Genomic DNA, 24,396 nt, shown 5'->3' on the forward strand with positions numbered 1-24,396 from the left:
AAATTGTCTTAAGGATAAGCGAGCCACACTCTCCCTTAGGGGGATATTCCCATCCAAGAATCAAATGTGCAGAAACCCTATTATTTATGCTGAAGTGGAATTTGATATAAATTGGCTCCCCTGAGCCAATCCCGTAGGAAGCTTAGATCCATAAAGACATGGGTTCATACCTGTAACATAACCTCATGGACACCCAAGGACACTCTTGGAGCAGCCTGCAGAGATGTATTTAATCTGACTTCCTTTTTGCATTTAGAAAAGCATTACATTCTATCAGATGGACAGAGCTCCTCAAAATCTTAGTGACTGGGGAAAGAAGCATCACTTCTCTTCAAAGATAGATATGGTTGAATTATTAAAATCATGTCCTGTTAATTCATCTTCTCTAAAGCAAGTACGAACCCGCCGTTGCTGCAATTTTGAAAAAATGGCATTTTTTTTATTGTTTATTTATTCTGGGTGAGGATGGGAGGAAGCAAGGAGAGAAGGAGAAAGAGAGAATCCTAAGCAGGCTCAGCACTGTCAACATGGAGCCTGATGTGGGGCACGAACTCACATACCCATGAGATCGTGACCTAAGCTGAAATCCAGAGTCAAATGCATAACTGACTGAGTCATTCAGAGGTCCCCCCAAAAAAGACATTTTAAAGGATATGTTGCTCATTTCTTTTTGAGCCTTAAATCCTTATTTCATTCCTCTTTGCCTGGTCAAATGTATGTATTCTCAGAACTTTCCAGGGAAACCTTCCTTGCTCCTCCCCCACACTTAGTCAGTGCTGGGAGTGTCTTCATGTTTCTACACCATCCTAAGTACACCTCTATCATAACACTTCATATTTGTGGAGGGCTCACTCTGAACCAGGCATTATGTTAATGTCATCTATTTCATACATTCTCTTCTTTATCATTCACAAAAGCCCCAAGACTTAGGAAATAGTATTTTCCATTTTACTGATGAGAACACAGAGTCAGGGACAGGTCAAGTGTTTCCCAAGGATATTCAGTTCAGAAGTTGCAGGGCACGCATTCACATGGCGGGGTATGTGTACCTCTTACCAATGAGCAATACTGCAAAAATCTTTTGTCGCCTCGTCCTCTACTGAAGCAGGTGCTTCAGTATTTAGTGAAGGAGTAAATGGATGGATGAAAGAACAATATGTGGTGTGCACAGAGGAGGAAACTCTGGTGTTGCCAGAGGAGAGGAGGATAGAAGTGTCACACGGAAGATACATGATCTTTAGGGGCTCCTGGGCAGCTCAGTCAGTTAAGCATCCAACTCCTGATACTGTTTCAGGTTGTGATCTTGCTGTCATGACATTGAACTCTGAGCCAGGCTCAGTATGGAGCTTGCTTGGGATTCTCTCCCCTTCTCTCTCTGCCCCTTTCCTGTTCATGCACTCTCTCTCTCTCTCTCTCTCTCTCTCTCAAAATAAATAAATAAACTTAAAAAAAAAGAAGATGCATGACTCAGGTCTTAAAGAATGAGCATCAATTTTCTTAGCAAAACAAAACACACATTTTCTTTTGACGTGTTTTTGTTTTGTTTGTTTGTTACCAAAGTGTTCAAGTTTTTCACTGAAGAAAGTAAGTCACAAATAAAGTTGTGTGCCTATTAGCAAAGAGAGGTCTTATTCCTACTATAAATGCCACATTACATATATAATTAGCCACTGCTTTGGCTGATTATTTGTTCTGTTCACACTCACTGCAGTTTTATATTTGTGAGGACTTGGTAAAGGAAAACATGGAAAATCAGTGTCGAGCCATAGACTTCCTTAGGGATCAGTGAGCAAGGCTTGGAGATAGGAGAGACGGGACAACATCACACCGATTGTTGGAGAGATCCTAAGCAATGAGAGACGAACATATGCCTAGGAAAAATAGGTGGTGCGAGAAGCAGGAGGATCCCAGAAAGAGCTAGAAGAGTTTACAAGTAGGAGCCCTAAGGCAGCCACAGGAGAGGAGGGGGGTAGTTAGAATTAGACAGTATTTGCTCCAAAAGCGTCATCAATGAGACTAAACCTTACCCTTTTTTTTTTTTTAAACAAAACCACGTGTCAGAAAAGCCTCACAAAGATGTTTCCAAATGTTCTCCCTTTTGGAAGTCCAACAGCGCCTGAAGGATTTGTGCTGTACACACCCACCTCCTCCTTGCCAGTTCATCCCCCTGCTAAGCCACCTTCCCTGCACTAGCTGTCCTATGGGATAAGCTGACATTCTGGGCCTTTCCGCAGGAAATGCAGCCTCCGGTCTTCACAAGTCCCACAGCGGTGCCTAGAGCTGCTGGCGTCGGCACCTTCCGCCGGTCCCCTGGACCTGTAAGAGTGAGACTGTCTCCCCAAAGTAACCATTTCGCCCACACATTTACTTCAACAACGTGTCTGACAGTGGGGAGGACATAGGGAGACAGGGCCCGAGCAGGAAACAAGGCAATAGAATATACAATCCCTACTATAATCATTTCAAGGAAACGACAATCTAGTTTCAGAGGGAAAAATAAGACGTACTGAAAACAGTTAATCCCTAATGTTGTTCCTGAGTAAAAAGCACAGTATGAATTCACATAATTTTGGTCACAGTGAGCTATTACAAGAGGGGAAGTTTTCATGGAGCATGTGGGAATTAAGAGAGGCCATGAAATATGAGAAAGATTATTTGGAGGACAGAAAGTGGGAGAGCATTCAAGAGAGACAAAGGTCATGAGTGAAGATGTGATAGTGGGGAAAACTTGGATGACATGAAGCACAGAGTGCAGAGGCCTGCCTAGAACAGGCTGACAATGCTGGGAAGTAACGGGATATAAAATTGGATGAATTAAAGGTCGGGCTAGATTGTAGATTAAATCGCCCAAGTGTCTATTAAAATCCAGCCAGAAAAGGGAGAGCCGTCCCATAATTCTGAGTTAGGCCTGCGCCATGTTTTCCTCTGAGCTCTTGCCCATCGGTTGGGATTACACGTGCGTCGGCACTCACTCTCTCACCAGAAGGGACCTGACACCAAAAAAAAAATAAAAAGCAGCTTTCTTTAATGATGGTTTTATTTAATTAATGAAAGCTCCTTAATGATACTCTTAGACTTATTTTTTCCTATTGGAAACGAACTATTCCTTGTTCCAGAAATTCTCTTTTCTCTATAATGCTGTACAGACAGGGAGTTTTCCTGGAGCAGAGTTTGGGGGGCAGTGGTGGAGGCTGGTTTTTTTTAAACGAGTTTATAAAAAGGCAGATATTCTTTAGCCCAATATTTTGTTTCTGCTAATTACGTTTTCTGTTGGCATAGTTTTATTCCTAAGTCTTGCTTTAAATAAACACCTTCTCCCCCCACAACTTAATTTGAATCTTTATTTTTTAATAGTTTATTTTCAGATTGGTTTCCATAATACACCCAGTGCTTCTCCCTACAAGTACCCCCAACATGACAATTGTTCTTATTCATTAATTGAGGATTTTCAGGCCCGTGATGTTTTGGTCTGAGGAGGTTCACGTATAATCAGATTAAGTCTCCCCTCACTAAAAATGGAGCAGATTCTCTAGTCCAGCAGCACCGACAAAGAGCCTTTGGGACAATTCATTGATGCAGTTATTTTTTCATTGTCATAAAGCACATAAAATCAAGAAACATTTTTTCTCACCTAAAACAATGCCTCACTGAGTAGATCCACAGAAGATATACGCTACACCTACCAGCAGGTAGTTGGAGCATTTTTGTGACTAGGGCAATCTATTTTCAGAGCTAAAGAAGCCAGAAGATTCTGAAAGCGACCCCTTCACTGCCCACAGGGAGTCACAGCCAAGTGCACAGGACACCCCACTGCTCAGGCTTCAGATGACTAGGGTTCTTGTGCCAGCAGTCGTGCTTCTCTGAGTGTTACTTATTCTAAGGACCAAAAGCAATCAGTACATGACACCTCATTTAATCCTAACCACTAGTGGTCGTGTAATTTTCACTTCACAGGCCTAAACAAATTAATGAATCATTAAGGAAAGAGGACTCATGCAATTCATCTAAACTCAAATCCTTGTCTTTCTCTCTCTTATTTCCTTTCCTAATCTATAAAGTGCAACACGTGGAGCCTATTTTCTGTTTCTTTTCTTTTTTTTTAATGTTTTATTTATTTCTGAGAGAGAGAGAGAGAGAGAGCATGAGCCCAGGAGGGGCAGAGACAGAGAGGGAGACACAGAACGTGAAACTGGCTACTTGCAGCCTATTTTCAAGCAGATCGCCCTACCTGAAAATTTTAGAAAGGTTAACACTTCTCAATCATAAAATGAGTGTTTAAAATAGGGACCATTACAAATGCTTTACAAAAACATAACTTTTTCATGAAACCGGCTATACCCAGACAATTCTGTGAAATCTTTTGAAGAACATTTCTGGGGAACAAATGAGGCATGTACATGGGAAAGAGATTGTAAATCTGCTCTATGCCCTCAATGAGATCCGGTATCTATTTATTTTTACCTCTAAGTCCTGTGGATGCTAGAGATATTAACAGCTGGCAGTATGTAAATTATACTAATTTGCTGCTTCTTGAGGTGAAAGGCTGTGTGTATTTGGGCTGATATAACTCCATTGCCACTTAATTACCATTATAGATGCTCCTGGATTACAGCAGCCAACAGAAGCACTTCGATTTAAATATTTATTTGCAAACTTTAAGTAACGTCTAAGTGGCTATTAGGATAAAATGCTCTGTGAGAGAAGAGGAGGCTGCGTCTTGCATACTGACTTACAGACACTGCTAACCAGAGCGGGACACGCCAAGCACACCAGCCTTGGTTCAATTCTCTTTTAAGGATTTGTTCACGGACTTATTCATTCCTGTGAACTCAGATTGGAATCAGAATCACAAGTTGCTAATACAGTTTAGTTCAAAGTGTGGTCCAGATTGGGCTTTGTGCATGTATCTGGATAGACCTTTCCTCTCTGCCTGGCAAATATACTGATGATCACCTGGATAGATCATGAGCCACTCATCGTTTGTGTTGAGGGGTCTGTTTTTGCATTTGTGTCGCATTTGTTTATTTTATGTTATTTAATTAATGAATTTGGGTCCAAAAAGTGTGAGCACCTATGATCTGTCATGACCCTTGAAATTGACAGAGGAGATGGCATATTCTGTTTGCATATAGCTTTCCAAATCTAGAACAGTATGGGTCTGGAAATCACATGTCAGATTTTGTAACATTTTATACTTGTACAACCTGTCTTCCTTGACTTTCTAGTGGTAGTGTAGGATAACCTTTTTGCATCAGACTTGTTATATGGGTGGTAATGTTGCTGTTACAGTGAGACAGCTTAAGTGCATTTCAGGGACTCCTGTATCACCATCCTCATCAACTGGCATTTATTGAATTCAGGCACTATAAGTCATACTTTTTATAGAGTGAAATATGTGGGCATGTTTTCACATAAATCATAGTGAGGCCATTTTTATATCTACAAAAAATAGGAGCTCCTATATAATAGTTTTGAAACTTAGTGTCTCAGAAGGAGAATAAAAACAACTCTCCAGTTCTCCCATGCTCGTGGAAACCTTAAATCCTCAGGCAATGGGTGAAGTGTGAAAGGCTTCCTTAGATTGCCACTAAATGTTCCGCACTGTCTTTAAAACATGAACTCCTTCATCCAGTCAGAGGCAAAGGTACCGATGTGTTTTGGGAACCAAGTATAAATGTTGTGACATCCAAAAAAAGTAGCTACTTTTACTTGGAAATTAGCAAATGGATGTACAATTTTTAATTATGCATAAATTTCAAACTTTCTATCAAAGTCAAATTGTGCTGATGTTAGTCAAACCCCATCTAGGCATTGATTCAAGAACCTGCTGATGGAGTCGAAAATACATGGAAACTTGTTAACAGGAAGTACAATTATCCACATCTCAGCAAATAATGCCATGTAATATGCTGAGCTCAGGCAACCCGGAGCCAATGAAGATCTCTTTCTTTTCCCAACCGTTAATATTTACAGTTGGAAGCAGTACATGGCTGCAATCTAAGTGCTGCACCTAAAAAGGGAGTTGTTGGCTTGATACCTTGATTCTTGACCCTGTGAAGCACTGAAACAGCTACCTTCTTAATCACCGCCTGATAACTTTGTGTTGGAACCAGAGACTAGCACATGGTTGTTTTATACCAGCCTCAACCCTGGGAGATTTTCTGTATTGTTTCGTTAGTTTACTTCTTGATAGACATGCTGGGGTGTTAAAAGCATAGGACTGAGAGTTGTGAAGTATGGGTCCTCTTCTTTGTTCTCCTGCTGATTTTTTCCGGGTCTATGTAGGCACTGTTAATAGATACAGCTTACCTCCCAGACACCTACTGTGTGCTGGGTACCTTCCTAGAGCTGACAAAGCCCTCAACCCATCACCCTACTTCACTGAGGCTTAGTCTCACAAGCAAAGTCCTAATAGAAAAAAAAAATTAAACAAACTTTGAAAAGCAAGGATGCATAGCTGGTTATATATGCATTGTACATAGTAAGAGACCTGAAAGATAAAATAACTATTATTATTCTACTTGCTGTGTGTAAATGTGTCAACTAAAGATACCACAGTGGAAATTGAGGGTAGATTGGAGGCTGCATCCATACAGCACTCGACCCCGGATGCATCTGTGCATCACTGAACAGAGTCTGACAATTTGGATGCCAGGTCTGCTGCTTGCTAGCTGTGTGACTTTGGACAAATGGCTTAAATCATCCTTTAAATAAGGACCATCATCTCTGCATTGTTAAATTGCTGTGAAGATTTAAGATGATAGGCATGTAAAATGCCAGGCATGTCTGATTTTCAGTACTTTTCCTTTTCCCTGCTATGTGCCACCTTCTAGATCCCAAGTATTTTACAGGTAATTCCATTGTGGAAAATGAACTAGGTATTGAAAAGATTGATTACTCGGTGGAACACACAAATAATCAAAGACCTGGTTGTTATCTACGCAGTAGAGTTATGTATTTATTCTAGGATCCTGGGACTAGAAAAGAGCCCTAAAAAATAAGAGCAAACAAACGTCAGTAAAAGATACAATGAAACCGTTTGATAGGGGACCAACTTCTGTGACCCACTTAAGATGGCCTTCGAATGTGGAGGTGGTTTGTCTTCGAGACTCCCATGCGCGGCGGCGTGCTTGCTGAGTGGAGCTATGTTGTGACTCCTTCTCTCTTCCCAACTTGTAGCTGCTCATCCTCCTGTTGTTAAATCGCAGCAGATGGCTTCCTTTTACACCCGGCGCTGTCAGTGGAATGTAAATGCATCTCCTTACAACACTGAAAATACCGAGGCTGTGTGTTTAATCTGTGCTGTGCAAGCAGAATGACCCAGAAAAGAACATGAGTACTGAGCACGTTTAGAGAATTGGCATCCGTCCTTGTAAACAGAATTGGGGAGGGTTTTTCAAGCCTAGTGACTAATCACGGTTTTCTTCCTGAGGCTCTTCACACAGTCATATCCCTGAGGACAACTAGTCTAAATGGTGATTGAATAGAAAAGTTCCAGACCCAAGGGAAATATTTTTTTTTGTAAAGGGGGAGAGGAGTGCTATCTGGGGTACGGGAAAAAGAAGAAAGAGACGTACTGCATCACAAGGTTGAAGACGCTTCATTTATAGTTTGAATTCTCAGTTCTAAGTCTGGGAGTTTACAAAACAAAATTTCCCTTTGAGTCAGATTATTTGAGTTAATAAGAGGAATACTTTTTTAGCATTACTTCAAAACCCAGGCAAAAAAATGTATATAATTCCAGTTCCCATTCAACACAGAATATGATAAAAATGCAGTAATCAACGAAGATTATCCTGGAAAAAAAATCCTTACAGTTTGAGAATATTAAGAGCAAATTATAGAAGTAAAATATAATTAAATGCTTTGACTGGGTTATGGTCATGCCATTTCTTCTACGAACTGGATAGGAAACAAAATCTGATCTTCTCTTTTACTAAAATACTAAAATAGTCACTAAAAATCAGTTGGCGGCAACAGGACAAGAGGAATCTTCATGTAATTTGTTCTTTGAGCCTTTTGTCAGAAAGGATCAAATACTAGGCACTTCTAAGTCCTGTGTTTTCTCAGCAAGGATCTCCTAAACTATTATTTTAAAAGATAATGCAGACATTTTTAATATTATAATTAATGTATATACTTAGAGATCCAAAGACATAAAGTCACCATTTCAGCTACATTGTCTGATCTAATTTTATAATAAGCTGTTAAATTCTATACTAAATTTACACCTAGAGATAGGGTAATTTCATTTCAGCAATATTTTTAAACTAATAGGAAAATGGCATTAGACTTTATTTCTGTCCCTCCAAAAAGATTATTTTATATTCCTCAGTACTAATGTAAACATATCCTTTTCCCCAGTTGTGTTCTAGGGCATTTAAGTGAACTGTTAACAAAGTCAAACATAAGGATTCTGTGTGTGTGTGTGTGTGTGTGTGTGTGTGTGTGTGTGTCTGTGTGTGTTAATCTTGACAACTTAAAAACCTATAGACTTTTACCAAATGGCTTATTTGGAATTGGAATGCCTGACTCTTGAAAGAATTCTTTCCTTCTAAAACTAAATATTTTAACATACATCTTCACACTGTGAAGTTTCCTATCTCTGCTGGTTATAAGATACCTTGGTGTTTTAAGTTGCTACAAGTTCATGAATTTTAGTAATGCTCACCTGGGATCTGACCAATCTCAGTTTCGCAGGATCCGTCTCTATTTAGACATAATCAAGTCTCAAACATTTTGGACAGAGAAGGCCATGCAGTGAAAGGACTGCCATTAAAGCATGCTCCCTGTCTTCCATCGTCCACAAGGCAGACTTTGAAACTGAAAGTCCAATAATTTGACATAAACAGACAATGACAATCGAAATAGCTACTTCTGAGATTATTTAAGAGAAGGTGCAGGGTGTAGACATTCATCAATGAAATACTGGAAGAAAGGGTTTTTATTTCTACGTTTGCTTTTTAAAATAAGAATAGAGTAAATGGCACAATAGATTATATAAACAAGGACCTCCATGACAAGCTGTCCGAGTTAAAGTAATATATTTTCCATGGGTGACTTCACGCCACACTTTATCACCTACGCGAGGGGAAGCCAATTTTAGTTTGGTCAGTAAAATACAACCTCCAGAGTCGGGCGTGGGGCACTGCTGACAGTGTGGCGGAGCCTGGTGATTTGGCATCCACTTGTGCCGGGAACAGCGGGTGCAGGCACGGCTGTCCATCTGGGGGCCGTCGGACGTTTCGGTTCTATTTGACTCATAAACACTTGTGCGGGTGTGTCAGGAGGGACGGTGCAGTCGGGCCTTCGTGCTCAGCTAATTCGGTGCAGGTCCGAGGTGTAAGTGGAACTAGGTATTCCAAAGCTGGATTTACTGCAGTCCCACAACTGTTGAAAATTAAACTACATGTGCTGCCAGTTAGGGGTGACTGGGGCATCTCATTATAGGAGGCGATTTTTTTTTTCTGAGGCTGGAATCTTTGCTGAATTACTGAGGGACTTACTTGAATGTAGACTTGGACCAAATAATTTTCTGATAAGTTGGCCATAAATCCTCAGCAAAATAAGCTTGGTGTTCTCAGCATATCTATTGGCTTTTTGATCATTTTTATGGCTTTTCTTTAGCTGGTCAAATTATCCTTATATGCTCCTAAGCTCCTCTGACATGGATTAAGTCAACACAAACCAATAGACCTTCATTACTTTGGCAACTGGTTTTGATTTGGGGGCTATAAATACAATGACACGGACTCGATCACCTTTGCCAAAAGGGGACGTGATAAGCCAGAAGGATGGATGTCAAGGATTCGACACTCTTTTTCCTGCATAATGTGAATGTGAATGGGTTAATAGCAGCTTTCTGACCAGCTGAAGAAAGTTGGAAAGAAGAAAGAAATCTGGTAGAGAAAAGAGCCAAAGTATGGCTTTTAGGTCAAAACTGAGGATGCTGAGGGAGTGATCATGGGGAGGTCCATGAACACCCACCGTGTGCCGGGCACTGAGCGAGGCGCTGGCAAGCAGGGCTCAGGCCAGATACGTGAGCAAACATTCAAAGGAATCCATGAATATCTTAGTGTCCAGTAGGGGAGATAAGACCATCATCGAGAACAAGATTTACTAGGCAATAAATGCATAGAGAAGAGAGAAATCCACAAGATCTGGAATGGGAGAGAAAGGGACAGTTCTGCAAGATCTGCAAACTTGGGGTTTGGAGGGATTGTTTGCATTGTAAAAATTACTTTAAAACATTCTTGTTCCAAGAGGTTTTTTTGGGGGTGGAGGGGGGAGAAATTGAAACCTAAAGAAAATCAGAAAAAATAGTATAATGAGCACATGTATACCCTTCACTCAGCTTCACCAGGTTTTTTCTAACATTTTGCTATCTTTGTTTACCTCTCTGTATGTGCACATATTTTTTTATTGTCTATTTAGAAAGTAGATTGCAGACATTATAATACTTTATCACTAAATATTTCATCAAGTATCTCCAAAGAAAAAGACTTTTTTCCACAACCACTATTGTGGTATCACAGTGAAGAAATGTACCATCATCTCATGTCCATTTTTCTCCAATTGTCTCAATAAAATCTTTTATAAAGATCCATTGCATTTAGTTGCTAGTTATGTTGTTTTAGTATCTTTTAACCTCAAAGCTTCATCTGCCTTTTAACTCATTTGCTAAATATTCTCTTGCTTTTGAAATGATGTATAGTGGCGCCTGGGTGGCTCAGTCAGGTAAGCCACCAACTTCAGCTCAGGTCATGAGCTCGCAGTTCATGAGTTCAAGCCCCACATCAGGCTCTGTGCTGACAGCTCAGAGCCTAGAGCCTGCTTCAGATCCTGTGTCTCCCTCTCCCTCTGTGCCCCTCCCCTGCTTGGGCTCTGTCTCTCAAAAAAATGAATAAATGTTAAAAAAATTGAAATTATGCATAAAATCAATTGGCATATTTATCAATCACCTTCTAAAAACTATACATGATGGGGGCGATGAGGTATAAAGAAACTGAAATACTTTTCTGCCTTACAAACCGCAGGTTGGTAAAGGTCTCTTGGCATAAAAATAGAAAGAGAAGTAAACATTTGAAGCTGGCACGTTTTTAAAAAATATGTATTTATTTTTGGGAGAGCACAAGTTAGGGGGTGCAGAGAGAGGGGGACAGAGGATCTGAAGCAGGCTGACAGCAGCGAGCCTGATGTGGGGCTTGAACTCACCAACCGCGATATCACGCATTGTGCCAAAGTCGGTTGCTCAACCCACTAAACGGTGAAGCTGATATATTTTTAATAAGGGGTAGAAGTCATATGAGCTAGGGAAGAACAGCAGAGAATATACATGAAATTGCTGATGCGATTCTGGTCCCTCATTCCACTGAGGGGGAGGAAATAAAGCTTCATGGAATGATGTGTAGGTGGCTTCCATGCCCAGGTTGGGTAAGACTTTCCTGACAAATGAGCTGCTTCTCATTCTATTTCTTCCCCATGTGTGGCTCTGCATAAGCACTTAGCCCTCCCTGAGACTCCCCAGGCGAGCAGGAAATGTCCTGGCTCCCTGGCCATGCCTCTTGCTCTCCCTACCACTGGATCATCGTGCTTCCTTCTGCCTTAAAACACTTTCTGTACCTTCTTCTCCCAGTGACTTCCTTTGAGAAACTTGAGGGGCATCATAGAGTCTACCTTCCTTCCCCCTTTTCTTTTCCTTGTACTCACCTGTAACATAACACCTGTCTCATGGAACTGTGGTTGTTTATATAGCTACCCCAGCGTCCAGGTACTACCACTAAATGGTGAATGTTTTACAGACAATGACTATGCTTTTGAATTCCGTATGTCCAGGACCTAAGATGCTGCCTGAAACCTTGAAGGCATGAGTAAAAATGAATTGAGTGCATGAATGAATGCTTGAACCAATGAGGGAATGAATTTCACTACAATAGATACTCTGGGCTTTTATATAGAACTCTTCATATGACTGAAAAGACTTCAATATTGCATTAAACAGAGCAATAAGCACTACAAATGTGGGAGTCAATAGCAATTGATCAGCCACTTTGTGCAAGGCACTGTACTTTGTATTATTGAAAAGTTGCAGAGGAAATAGATTTGCATTCCTTACAGTCCTAAGGGGAGGGGTGGAAGGTGGCCTAACTCACAACGAGCGATAGGAGCAAGTTCAAGTACACCTATGAGCTGTGTCGGCCCAAGTACACCTCTCCTCACATGTGTGGTGAGCCTTGTGCTTTGCTATGTAAGAGACTCTGGGAGTAGAGACACATGGGCTTCCCTGGGGAGGCTTTGCAGATGGCAGAGAAAGTTCCGGTGGTATCCTCAAAAGAGGAGAGGTAGGAGGCACCTGGGTGGCTCAGTTGGTTAAGCATCTGACTCTCGATTTTGGCCCAGATCACAATCTCACTGTTTGGTTTGTGAGATTGAGTCCAGCGTTGGGCTTCTTGTCCAGCCTGGAGCCTGCTTGGAATTCTCCCTTTCTCTCTCTCTGCCCCTCCCCTGCTCATGCACTCGCTCGCTCTCTCGCTCTCTCTTTCTCAAAATAAATAAGTAAACTTTGAAAATAAATGAATAAAATAAAAAGAGGAGATGTGGGATTGAACAGATGGCTCATTTCAACATGGAGACACGGTAGGAGAGGTGGGAAGAGGTAGAGCGCATTGCTGTCCAGAATGCAGAGTGCTGGTCAGTCTGTAACTGATGATGTCCTTCACAAGGACACAGGGACACTAATAAAAGACTTGGACTTAAAACTTAGCCACTTAGGTTTGATATTGGCTAGGTTTGGTACAGTAAACTTCCAGGGGCTTTCAAGTCAGCTAAGCAAGGTGATTGATTTATTATTTATTGTTTATAGGGCTGAATGAATGGTGTAGATTCTAGGTCAGAGGGACACAATGGCTAGAGGACAGTTTAATTGCCCAGGTAAAAGAAAAGTAGGGTATTAACCGGACTGTGCCTGGGGATGCAGAAAAGAGAAATCGAGTGGTAGAGGGCTCAGTTCTGAGCAGGTCTGGGTGTGGACGGACACAGCAGTGGGAAAGTGCAGCAGGACTGAAAAACTGTAAATGTTAGCAGCTCGTGATGCTGTGTGATTTACACGGCTCGTCCTTAGTTAGCAGCCACTGCTTTCTGGAATGAAGAAAGAAACAGAAGAAATAGGGAAGGGAACTCTGACTGTCCACCCAGTTTTAATGAGACCAAAATAGGCCAGGATAAAGTCCAGTGGTTCATGTAACAGAGGCCAAAAAAAAAAGTTTCACATGTAGTCAAGGATAACAGGCTGCTGCTTGGATTTTTATTTTAAATCATCTGTAGCCGCCCCTGCTTGTGCCCCCAGATGATAATTTCATTCTGGCTCTAAGAGGCAGGAAAAGGTAAAAACAGATGATCTGTGGCTAATTTCACAACAAAGCATGATATCCAGTTTTGGCCTTCATGCCCAGCTTGCTCCTGGGCTCTGTCGCTCCTTATCCGCCCCACCAGCATTGGCAGGTAGCACCCCGGAGATGGTGCCTACCCTTTAGCGGGAGTGTGAGAGCAGGCTCCTTCACCCCTCTGTCCGTCAGACCCACGCTGAGGTTTGCATTTGGTAAGAACCCCAGGAGGGAGAAGCTCTGTGCGGACGAAGTCTCTAACTCGCTCACTGCAAGCTGCTGGGCAAGCTCTTTAGCTTTTATCTCCCTTTGGTCCAACGGCCGGTCACTGCAGTATCTCTGTGGGCCACACTCTGGTCCAGGCACTAGGGAGACAGATGGGAGCAAAAAGGACAGGCATGTGCACCTCGATGGAGCTTGCGTTCTAGTGAGGGAGAGACACACATGAACTGTATAGACGTCACAAGGCATTGCCTGATGGAGAGAAATACAGCCCATTGCAAATGGGGGGGGGCGGGGGAAGGCCTCCCTGAGAATGCGATGGGAAATGATCATCCCCTCCACCCCGAGTTGGGTTGTTAAGAGAATTAAAGCGGTTTCTGTGTGCACAACATCGGGTAAGCCCCTGACCCAGCGGTGGCACAAATCGTTGCTATTACCTTTAAACAATACATTTACAAAACGCACAAGAAAATCTTGACTTTAGGCTGTTGGGATTTAGTTCTTATATGAGACAGAGAGAAAAAAAAGTTTTATTTTTAAAGCCTGTGTTCCTAGGAAAACAATTCTATTGCTTACACCACCCACTTAAGGAGGGAAAACTATGAACGCAGTGTCTCCGAACTCCTAGCTGTCTCTCTGCTCCTGCCTAAAACCTGACATCTTAAGCAAGAAAGAGTTTTGAGACATCAGAACAAGAATTAGAGCCCCTGTGCCTCAACCAGCAGGGACAAGTTTCACCCAGCTGTGGATTTCTGGCTGGCATTGCATTTGTACAATGTACCTGGTTGATAGTTATTTGTTGAATGCAGCAATAAATGTGCCCTCTTGTGATCCATGTCATGGCGCATTTCACAGCTCCGGAAAAATGGAGCTCTTCCTCTAAGGGTCCACAGGAAGACCCATGCCATCTTTGGGCTAAGGCATAAAAGAGGTTCATGGTTTCAACTAGAGCTAGACGGTCAAATGTATAGCCTTGTGCTGGATCCAGTTCCCATTTCTCCTCTGTCTCCCATGTGTCCACACCAAATCCACACCAAACCTACTGTTTCCACAGTAGCTACTCCAGGCTTTTCAACGGACTGGATATGGAAATCACTTGGGAAGGTTCCCAGGATAGCACCTTCCAGGGCTGTGGCTGGCTGAACCATCTCTTCTCAGCCTGGTTTTTCATCCCTGGCGTGTTGCGACCACTCCAATCAGGACGTGTGATTACTTGCTGAGAATGAATGAGAAAGACCTTACACAGGATTCCTTTTTCTAGTGAGGGACTTGAAGCACCAAGTGCAATATCCTTGGAGGGAGCCAGGCTCTCCATTGTTCTGTCCCCAGCAATCCCAGGGAGAACACGAGTGGTCCTGGGAGCAGCAGAGCAGAGGAGACACAGGGCAGTGTCAAGGGGAAAATGCTACTCAGTTTAGACACCCTGCCCCTCCTCTGTGCCCTGCTGCCTGCCTGCCTGCCACTCGGAGGGAGAGGTCGGTCACTCTGTGATGTCCACTCTTTCTTTCATCACTCCGCCTTTTAGTCAGGGAAAGGCGTCTCTGGCTGTATCACCTCCTCATTGTGCCAGGACACTTTTTAAGTCCTCTCTTGGCTTTTCCAGGACCCTGTTTTCCCCCTTATAACTGAAAGTGGACAGTGTATTTATGGTTGAAAATTGGCTGCTGTAGCAAGCTTAATTTTAAAAACAGAGTTCTGGCATCTATTCAATATTGCTATGGAAATGACTGTTTCTAGCAATTCGCTGATATGCTAAAAGCTCAAGGACTCAAGTCTGTGTGGGAGGTTTCTCACATCCACCAAATTAAAGACCTACTTGTTGCAATAATATTTAATAGGAACTGCTCTCCTCAGTCTTACATATGGAAAGTTCTCTCTCTCTCTCTCTCTCGTGTGTATGAATTTGTGGAATGAGAGTTAAAGTCTTGTCCTTATTTTGCTTTGGAGATATATATATATACATATAACTATGTAACTATTATAGCTGGCTTTAAAAAAACATCATTAAAGTAATTTTTCCATTATTTACAAATTCTCATATTAATACATAATGGTCTTAGTTGGCTAGTCATGTAACACAAAACACACACCACAAACTAGTTTCACAAACTCACGTATTGCATCTGGACTGTAACCCATGATGCAATGGGCACATTCAGGCATTTTAACTTCCCATCTTCAGCTGTCTCCATGTATGTTTACATAACCTGTACAATCTCATTCTAGGAAGGACTTGAAGCAGTTCACACCACTGTAGTGTTTTCCAGGAGCTGATTTTTACAAAACCCAGGCCCGCGAGAAAGAAGTTCGAACAGGTGGTCACTGTCACATCAGTCCTTGACTGTCCTCACTCGAAGTCAAAGCTTTAATGTTTTCGCTTGGAAATGTAAGGTCAAGTTTCCCTGGGAAATTCTAGAATGCTTCATCTTTTTCCCAGGCTCCTTCCAATGAGTGTACTGTTCTCACATTCTCCCAAATGCTGTCATAGGCCCTAAATATTGTGACAGGCAGACCCTGATGCTGAGGACAGAAATGGTCTCATTTCTTATTCTTTCCAGGCGGGGACAGCTCATTTTGTGTTTTCAAAATTAGGTGCACTGTTCAGGAATCAATTAGTGAGGGCCCGGTGGATCCCGAGGGGCCAGACTGCACAGCCTTCTACCGGCTCCACATCAGCGTCTCGAGGGAGGGTGATAACGCACATCCCTCGCGGTTCCCTGGCTCTGCCTGGGTGCTGACATGTCACAGCAGTTCGTGGATGGTAGGAGGCCTGAGACCCGAGCAGGACCAGGGAAACCAGTCTGGGAAGGGTCCCTCTGGGTAATAATAAACAAGCAAGAGTCACCACAACGAATGAGTCCTCACTCTGTGTCCATGCCATCGTGAGCAGGTCTCTGTGTGCCTGAATGCTGTAGTACAGAGCGATTCTGAGACCTGGGAATTCCTGTCCCCACTCCACAGGTGGGGACACTTGGCATAGATGGATGCCACACCAGCGGCAACACTGCCGTTAAACCCATTTCTGTTTGTTAGCAAGTTCCTTCTGTTCCCAGGCTTCCTTCAGAAGAAACACAGTATTAAATTCCTTTTCAAGAATTAAAACAAAAAAGAAAAAAACATATGGTTCCAGCAAAGTCCAGTGTGCTCTCAAATGAAAAGAATCAAAATAAGGTTTGACAGTTTCACCTTAGAATTGCAGAGTGTCACCTTGCCTTGGGTCACATGCAGGCCACAACCGGTCAGTGTTTCAGAATGAATCCTCTTTGGCGGAAGAAAAACAAAAGAAAGGTCACCTATTTATTTTATTCTGCAAATACAGAATTCAAAGTAATTGCAGTTTAATCACATATAAAATATACATTTATAAAGGATATTAACATGATAACAATATAGTTTGCAACATGTCATGAACAAAATAGCCTCCCATGAATTGTGTAATTAATTTGGGGTAGGTCTTTTCAGAGAAAGGTTTTCCACAGGTGCCGTGTGGGAGCACAACCCATCGGGGCAGTTCCGGCCTGACATCCGTGCCGCTTTTCAGGACAGTCCGGCACCCGGAGGCCCCGTCAGCTGTGTGCCGGTCCCAGCAGCCTCAGTTATCAAAAGATCCATCGCAGTTATATTTTAAGCTCAGTTGAAGAATAGCAGAGCAAAAAAAAAAAAAAAGGCCTTTCAGCCATGGGAATTCAAAAGCAAAGGGCCCTCAAGAGGCGATTTCAAAACCCTCCTCACTCAGCTTTATTCCAAAGCTTAATGACATGCTCTATTTGATATAGTTAGGCGAACTGTGTCATCACAACCTTTATCTAGAGCTCGGAATTGCAATATTGGGTTTGTAGGTTGGCTCCCTTGGCCATGCTGCAAGGTACCGCGGGGGCGCTGGTTTGTCTTTGAAGAGCACATAGAACTATGGAGGTCGATAAACGACGTGGGAACAGTCACTCTTATTTTTATGTGGTGAGAACTTACCAGAGCCCATGCTTTGTGTATCTTGCATTCAGTTTGTTTCTTTATTCCCACCCTTTGACGTATGTAGTAATCTCCAATTTTAAAGGTGGTGCAGATGAGTCTCTGAGAGGCGAGGTGACTAGCGAGTGTTCACACACGCTACACCTCAAGCGCAGGACATTGTCACCCTAAGCTGGAGCCTTAGCCATGCGTCCCACGGCAGGGGGTGACAGACCTACGCTTGCAGCTCAAGCCTTGAATGTGTGCTTCCATTCTTACTACGTTTCTGAGGACAGTGAAACAACTGTCGATAAGGGTCTTTGATTCCTCGCAGGTCACAGGTATGCGAGGTGGGTCGTCCCTCTGGTTAGGCCAGAACTGGGGTGCTCACCAGGACTCGGGCTACACCCCATGATTCCTACCCCCTCTTTCCCTGCAAGGTAACGGATGATCGGATCTCAGTTGCTTTCACTTCCCCATTGTAATCGGACTTGGGCTGAATGAGAAGGGCCCAGAAAAGTTCTAAAAAGAGAAGCAAATCAAAAAGCTGTCTCTTCTGCTTGGGTGTAGACACTCCCAACCCACTCATGCAGAACAGTCATTTCCTCCTGAACATGACACAATTGACTGGACAGATTAAGATTAAGCCAGCATCTAGGAACAGGGTGTACATTATCTCAAGTTCCCTAGATAACACCAAGGGTTTTTGCTGGTTGGGTTCTGTCTTTCTCAGACTTTTGACCTTTCAAGGCCAAGTCTATGGCTCTAGTCATTTTTCCCAGGACATGGCTATCTTTTCAGATAAAAGATGTAAGGACTCACAAAATGATGGCCACACAGTATGGCAGGAGAACTCCCTGTCGTGGAGGTAAACTGTTTTGCTAATAAACTACAGACTTTTGTGGTTCTGAATTCTCTATAGACTTTACTCCTAAGCTCCTATAACTCGGAGTTTTTTTATAGCATTGTCAAAGTGGAAAGAGGAGAGGAATTAATTCTATCTGATGGCACCACATACCTGAATGTTTGCCAGGTACCGAAACTAGCTTTTCCCAAACTGAACTCATAGTGTTCCTGCACAAACCTCTTCTCTCCTCCTGTGTACCCCGTCTCAGTTGAGGATCTCCCATCCATGTGGCCATCTAATGTGGAACCGTCAGTAATCCCTATCATTCCTCTGCTGCTCCCCAGCCTCGCAGGGTCTGTGAGGGAGCCCTTGACCTTGGAAATCCCCCTCACCATTCTTCTCCTTCAATTCTCATTCCATTGGTAAATTTAGACCTAGGTCATTGCTTGTCATGACTCACAAGATACACTCCTATTTCCTCTATCTCCATCTTCTCCCCCACTCTCCCCAAGCCATCTGTCACCCTGTAGCCAGAGCCAGATTAATAAAACACAGATCGGATCACATCATACTACTGCTTAAAGTCCTTTGGTGCCCCTCCCCCTCCAAGAAACTTAAGTTTATTGTGAGCTTAATCTACTTTAAAGTTTTATTGCTTACTAACTTTTAAAATCTGTTCCCAATTCAAAGACACACTCTGGTACAATATCTGTGGTCACATTGGATTTCTTGCTGTTGCCCCAAACTCTGAGGACTCTAATGTCCTTTGCCCTTTTTATTTCTAATTGTTTTGTCCAAGTAGAATTTCCTGCTTTAAATATTTGAATGCCTTCTCACCCTTCAATGAATAAGCACATGCTTCATTCCAATATTCCTCCAACTACACCCCAATAGAACTCATTTATGACACTATCTTAACCTGTATTTATATTGTATTATAAGCATCTGTGCATGTGTACGTGTGTGTGCACGTGCGGGTGTGTGTGTGTGTGTGTGTGTGTGTGCCCTTGTCTTCTCCCATCACCAGAACCTGACCTCCAGGTTCTAAACTTCAAACCATTGTACTTTTATTTCCTAGCTCAATAAAATGTTCATAGTAGATGGTCAGCAAATATTGTTCAATGAACAAACAAGCTAGTGAACCCCATTTGAGCAGGAATTACATGGAGTACACCCAAGACAACACTGTGAAGAGATACAATATTATATTAATTGTAAGATAGTTGAAACCAAGGCACAGTGAACCAAAAAAAGACTAAAGAGACTGAAGATATTTAAAATTCCCTAGAATATTTAAATAAACAAAGGCTCCATATATGACAGGAGCTTGGTTTGGTAATGGGAGGGAGATGGGTCACAGAGAAAGCTAAATAAAAAGCAAATTTTGTGTAATCCTGCTTTTACTGTGATAGAAATATTTCTTTGGAAATCAGTTAAAAATTCATATAGTGATTGTTTCCTACCCTTCATATTGCTCTGCAACTAACTCACAGCCTCAGGTTACCCACTGCTAAAAAGTGCTTGGCAAACACAGTGGAATGAACATTAAACACACCATTGTGCACAACCAACACCCCTGAGAGCCCCGGATCCAGCTCCTCCTGATGGGGCTCTACGTGCAGCTTTCTGTTTCTGGGTGTTTGGTTCCACATCCAGCTCATGTGTTTTTACAACCATTCAGTTGTCACTTCGAATCCAAATCAAAGTGACGACTGGTAACTGCCTGCAACACTAGCACATTGCAGTTCCTCCTCTGTCTCGGGGTCTTTCCCACGAGACCCAGCTGATTTAATTTGCTTCTTTTCCCCCAAAAAGGCTGTAAAACATCTATTCCTTCAATCCAAAACCAGAGCTTCTGGCAAGGGAGGGAAGAGGCTGTGAATAGTATGTTTGTATAGCAATAGAACAACTCCACAAATATACAATGTGGGGTCTTTTGCCCTTGATGTCGTATGAATGATCTCAATCACGGAGATTAAGATGCAGAGTAAATCGAGATGATAGTTCATGCCACACCTTCTGACGCTAATCCTCAGGTGTTACATGGATAGTGATTCTCACAGGACCTGGGAATAAGAAAATCCGACTTCCTTTTAGTACCGTGGTCTTTTTACAGACCTGAGGGGCACCAGCATTCTGGGTGGTTTTCATTCCAGGGTGGTTCCATCGTCCTGAACACTTACCTCTTCTCTATCATTCACATCACAATTATTTCAATCCTTCCAGCTGGCAGATGACCTGGTCTTGGACATTTTCACCGCCGCTGGCTTGGTGACGTCAGCCTTGTTGTTGATCGTTTTTCTGGCCGTGGTCGCTTCTGTTATCGCCTCCAACAAAAGGGCAACTCAGGGAAGCTACAGCCCCAGCCGTCAGGAAAAGGAAGGCTCCCGAGTGGAAATGTGGAGTGTGATGCCACCCCCTGCAGTGGAGAGGCTGATTTAGGGACATCTGTCTCCTCGAGAAAGAGATCTGCACACCTGTGAACGTGAGGACTATACCTGGGCATCTTTCGACATACCTGAACTTATCAACTTACAGCTGGGGTCTCGCTGAAACCGTGGGAAAAGTTCCGTCAGTCACCTTAAAGACTTTCATGGTGGCTCAACTTGCCGTCATTGTGTCATTGTTTTATTACACTAGCCAGTCACAGAGCAATGTTTTCGTGCCAGTAAATTCAGCCTCATAATTAACAAAAGTATCTTCCAGAGCAGTGTCTTCTGGGAAAAGCTGCAGTGCCTGTCACTTAAACTTTTTCCTCCTTGCATCCTGGGGACACCTTTCTTAGTTGGCTCATTAGCTCATAGGACTCTTCCTGTCCTATGGTGAAAGGTGTTAGTTGTATGTATACTTATGATGAGATGTATACTTTTTCCCTTTAATCATGGATTCAAGAAAGTCATGGAAATGTTTAAAAAGTGACCCAATGTTAACTAATAAAAATGGAAATGTGGCTAATCTCTTTTCTGAGGTTTTTTTTTTTTTTTGCATTTTGTAATACTACATGTGATACAAAGTAGCCTCAAGGTGTATTTGAAGAATCTTCTTAGGAATTAGATCTTTTAACTAGATCATGTCAAGCATTACATTTGAAGTTATCACTCCGTATAAGGGGTTGCTGAAGGTCAACGCACTTCCCTCTACAGAAAACAAGATAAAAGGAAGACACAAATTCTCAAACCTACCAGACCAAGCTTTTTCCTTCCAACTGTTCTTTGATAAGTCAGAGTCAGTGTCAAATAGTGACATTTTCTAAAGGTACGAAAGAACCCCAAAGTGAGATGTATGCACTTTAAGGGGTATGTGTGTAAGACTGTCTGTGGGGAATAGAGAGAAAATACTAGGCCTTTTATTCCTCTATTTTTCCCCAAAGATTTGGTTAAAATTTTATATGTGCTTTAAGATTAAAACATTAAAGTAGCATATAGATAAAAGTTTGCATGTAGTAAAATAGCATCTCAGTAAAAGTTATAATTATATATATTTATTTCCATATATATATTTATCTGGGGTAGATGCTCAAAAATTTAATGACATGAACTTAAAATCTGTTGTAGAGCAATCCATCCTCCTCAACTACTGAAGGACATCATTCCAGAAATTGCCTTTCCTTCTTCCCCATCATATTTCCACATGTCTTCCACATCTCTTTTTGAGAGAGAGAGAGAGAAAGAGAGAGAGAGTAAGGCCATGTGCCTGCTCTCAAGCAGGGAAGGGGCAGAGGGAGAGGGAGAGAGAAAATCTTAGGCAGGCTTTGCGTCAAGTCCAGAGTCTGACGGGCTTGATGCAGGGCTCGATCTCATGACCGTGAGATCATGATCTGAGCTAAAATCAAGAGTCAGACATTGAACTGACTGAGGTGTCCCGGCACCCCTCTCTGTCTCTTTTGATCATTTCCCCTCATCTCCCTGACTTCTCCTTTATCACAACTTACCAAATCACATATTCTTTTTGCTATTTCCCTTGAGTAGAATCTAATTTATGAGAACACAAGAAGTCTTTTTTTATTTCACTGCAACATACTCTACCTAGAATAGTCCTACAACATCATAAATATTTTCTGCATAAATGAACAAATAATGAGTGAAGGTTGTACAAATGTGTACCTGGTACCAGCAAATCCCAGGGTGCCCAGAATTTGCGTGGGCCTTTATTGGATGCTGCTCTGGCTACTAAACGTCACAGCTTTGTAGCCTAATATCTTAATCTCTTGCTTTCACTCCATTCCTAATATTATTTTAAGTGTTAGCTCAGGAAGCTGGATGTCTCTGGGTGTCTGTATGTGGAGGACGCCATGAGACACTTTCTTTACTCGTGTATCCCATTAGAGTTACAACTTCTTAATAGAGGTTTACACAGAAAGGATAAAAAGAGTTCTTGCTTAAAGGAAAAAAATAGGTAGTTGAGTTTAAAAAACTACAAACTAAAAAAAAAAATCAGAGCAGAGGTTGGTCCTATTGGGATTAACACAGGTAAGAAGAAGATTACTGTCAGTGGTAATACTTTAAGTTTAAAAAAGATGTCTAGTTAATCTGGCTATTCACCCTCTCACAGTACCCAGTTTAGGCATTTGGGCAGACAGACATGTTCAGGTATATGCATGAATGAATGCGCGCAGGCATGAATAAGTGAATTGTTCCATGTGGACGCTCCAAACACATAAGGAGGTAATTTACAGGCTGGCCTGACAGGCCAAATCTCCGCATCTTTGAACAGCTTTTGCAAGAAGGCATCAAAGTTAGCCCCATGGAGGATTTATTCCAAACTATCTTTAACAAGATAAACCTCACGTTTAGTAGAAAAATCCAGCATCACCAGCGTTGGTGCAGCTTTCACTTGATACATATTTTTGCAACTTGTGTTAACCTGCTTTCAAAGATGGCCGAAACCATTTCTCCAGTGCTGACGCTCATTTGCATTGCAACTTTGCCAGCCCTCCTGTCAAGAGGTGGAGTCTGTTTGCCTTCCCCTTGAGTCAGGGCTGCTGTGATTGGATTGACCAACAGAATGTCGCAGAAATGGTGTTAGGTGCCAGAGGGCTGCAGCTTTCTTCTCCACTCTTGGATGGAGTGAAAATACCACATGGAGAGAGAGGCTCAGCTCTGCCAGCCTTCCCAGCAGAGCCCATTCCAGGCACTGTGCCTGCTGGATGCAACCACATAGTGAGACCAGCAAAACACCAAAAAAACAAAAACTCAATCAATCCATAAAGAGAAATAATAAACCATCATTTGAAGCCATGAAGGTTTAGGGCCGGTTTGTTATACAGCAACTGGTTCCAGAGACACAATTATTCACACCAAGAAGGCAAACTAAGGAATCTGGCCATTGATAGTACTTCTTTGCTTCTTATTTCTTTGTTTCCAAAACTGTTGCCCTGGGAACGAATAGACTGTGTTGTGTTCATCTGCATAATAACAATAGTTAGTACCTTATTAATAAAATACAACAAGTGTATGCCTGATTTCTCTCAGCGCAAAAAATTAGGTGAGGATCCATTAAATCCAAACACAGCTCTGGGTGGCAGTGAGGGTCACAGTCCTCCAAGGGCAGCTGCTTACAGGCTTGGGACAGGGATGAAAAGTGGACCCAGTCGTCCTACTTCCTGCCCTGGGTGGACCCTGGCAGAAGGCAGCACATCTGGTGTGTGTTTGTGAGGAGTGATGGGAAGGCTCCTTCAAGTGGCCTCTCACGTGGCTCCTGTAGTCACAGTGAGTGCAAAGAGGAGCAGGAAATGACTAATGACTGTAACTTAAATCAGCTGTCAAACCTGTCCCTATTTAACTTCCTAAAATAATCACCCCCTCACAGGTCCTCTCTGGCCCCAGGTAGCCATGATTATTATTATTACCAATTAGTATTAGTGACGTTAACTGAAGAGTAATTGTAGAGGTAGAACTACAAGGCATCATTATAATGATAATTTTGATTATTATAATTATAATGAGGGATCCTATAGGGAGTTCTAGCTAAGGGCCTGGACTATATTTCCCTTGCTAC

General features: G+C 42.4%; 1 protein-coding gene across 1 annotated transcript in view; it reads left to right on the forward strand.

Moving 5' to 3' along the window:
• The window catches only part of CRB1 (crumbs cell polarity complex component 1), a 218,686-nt gene extending 197,682 nt beyond the window's left edge, over positions 1-21,004 (forward strand). Inside the window, exon 17 of the mRNA XM_029933381.1 lies at positions 20,626-21,004. Within this exon, the coding sequence (XP_029789241.1) occupies positions 20,626-20,841 (216 nt within the window). The 3' untranslated portion in view covers positions 20,842-21,004. The remainder of the gene's footprint in view (positions 1-20,625) is intronic.
• The last annotated feature ends 3,392 nt before the right edge of the window (positions 21,005-24,396 follow it).

The sequence above is a fragment of the Suricata suricatta genome, chromosome 3 (genome assembly GCF_006229205.1).
Source record: "Suricata suricatta isolate VVHF042 chromosome 3, meerkat_22Aug2017_6uvM2_HiC, whole genome shotgun sequence".
Lineage (NCBI taxonomy): Eukaryota > Metazoa > Chordata > Mammalia > Carnivora > Herpestidae > Suricata > Suricata suricatta.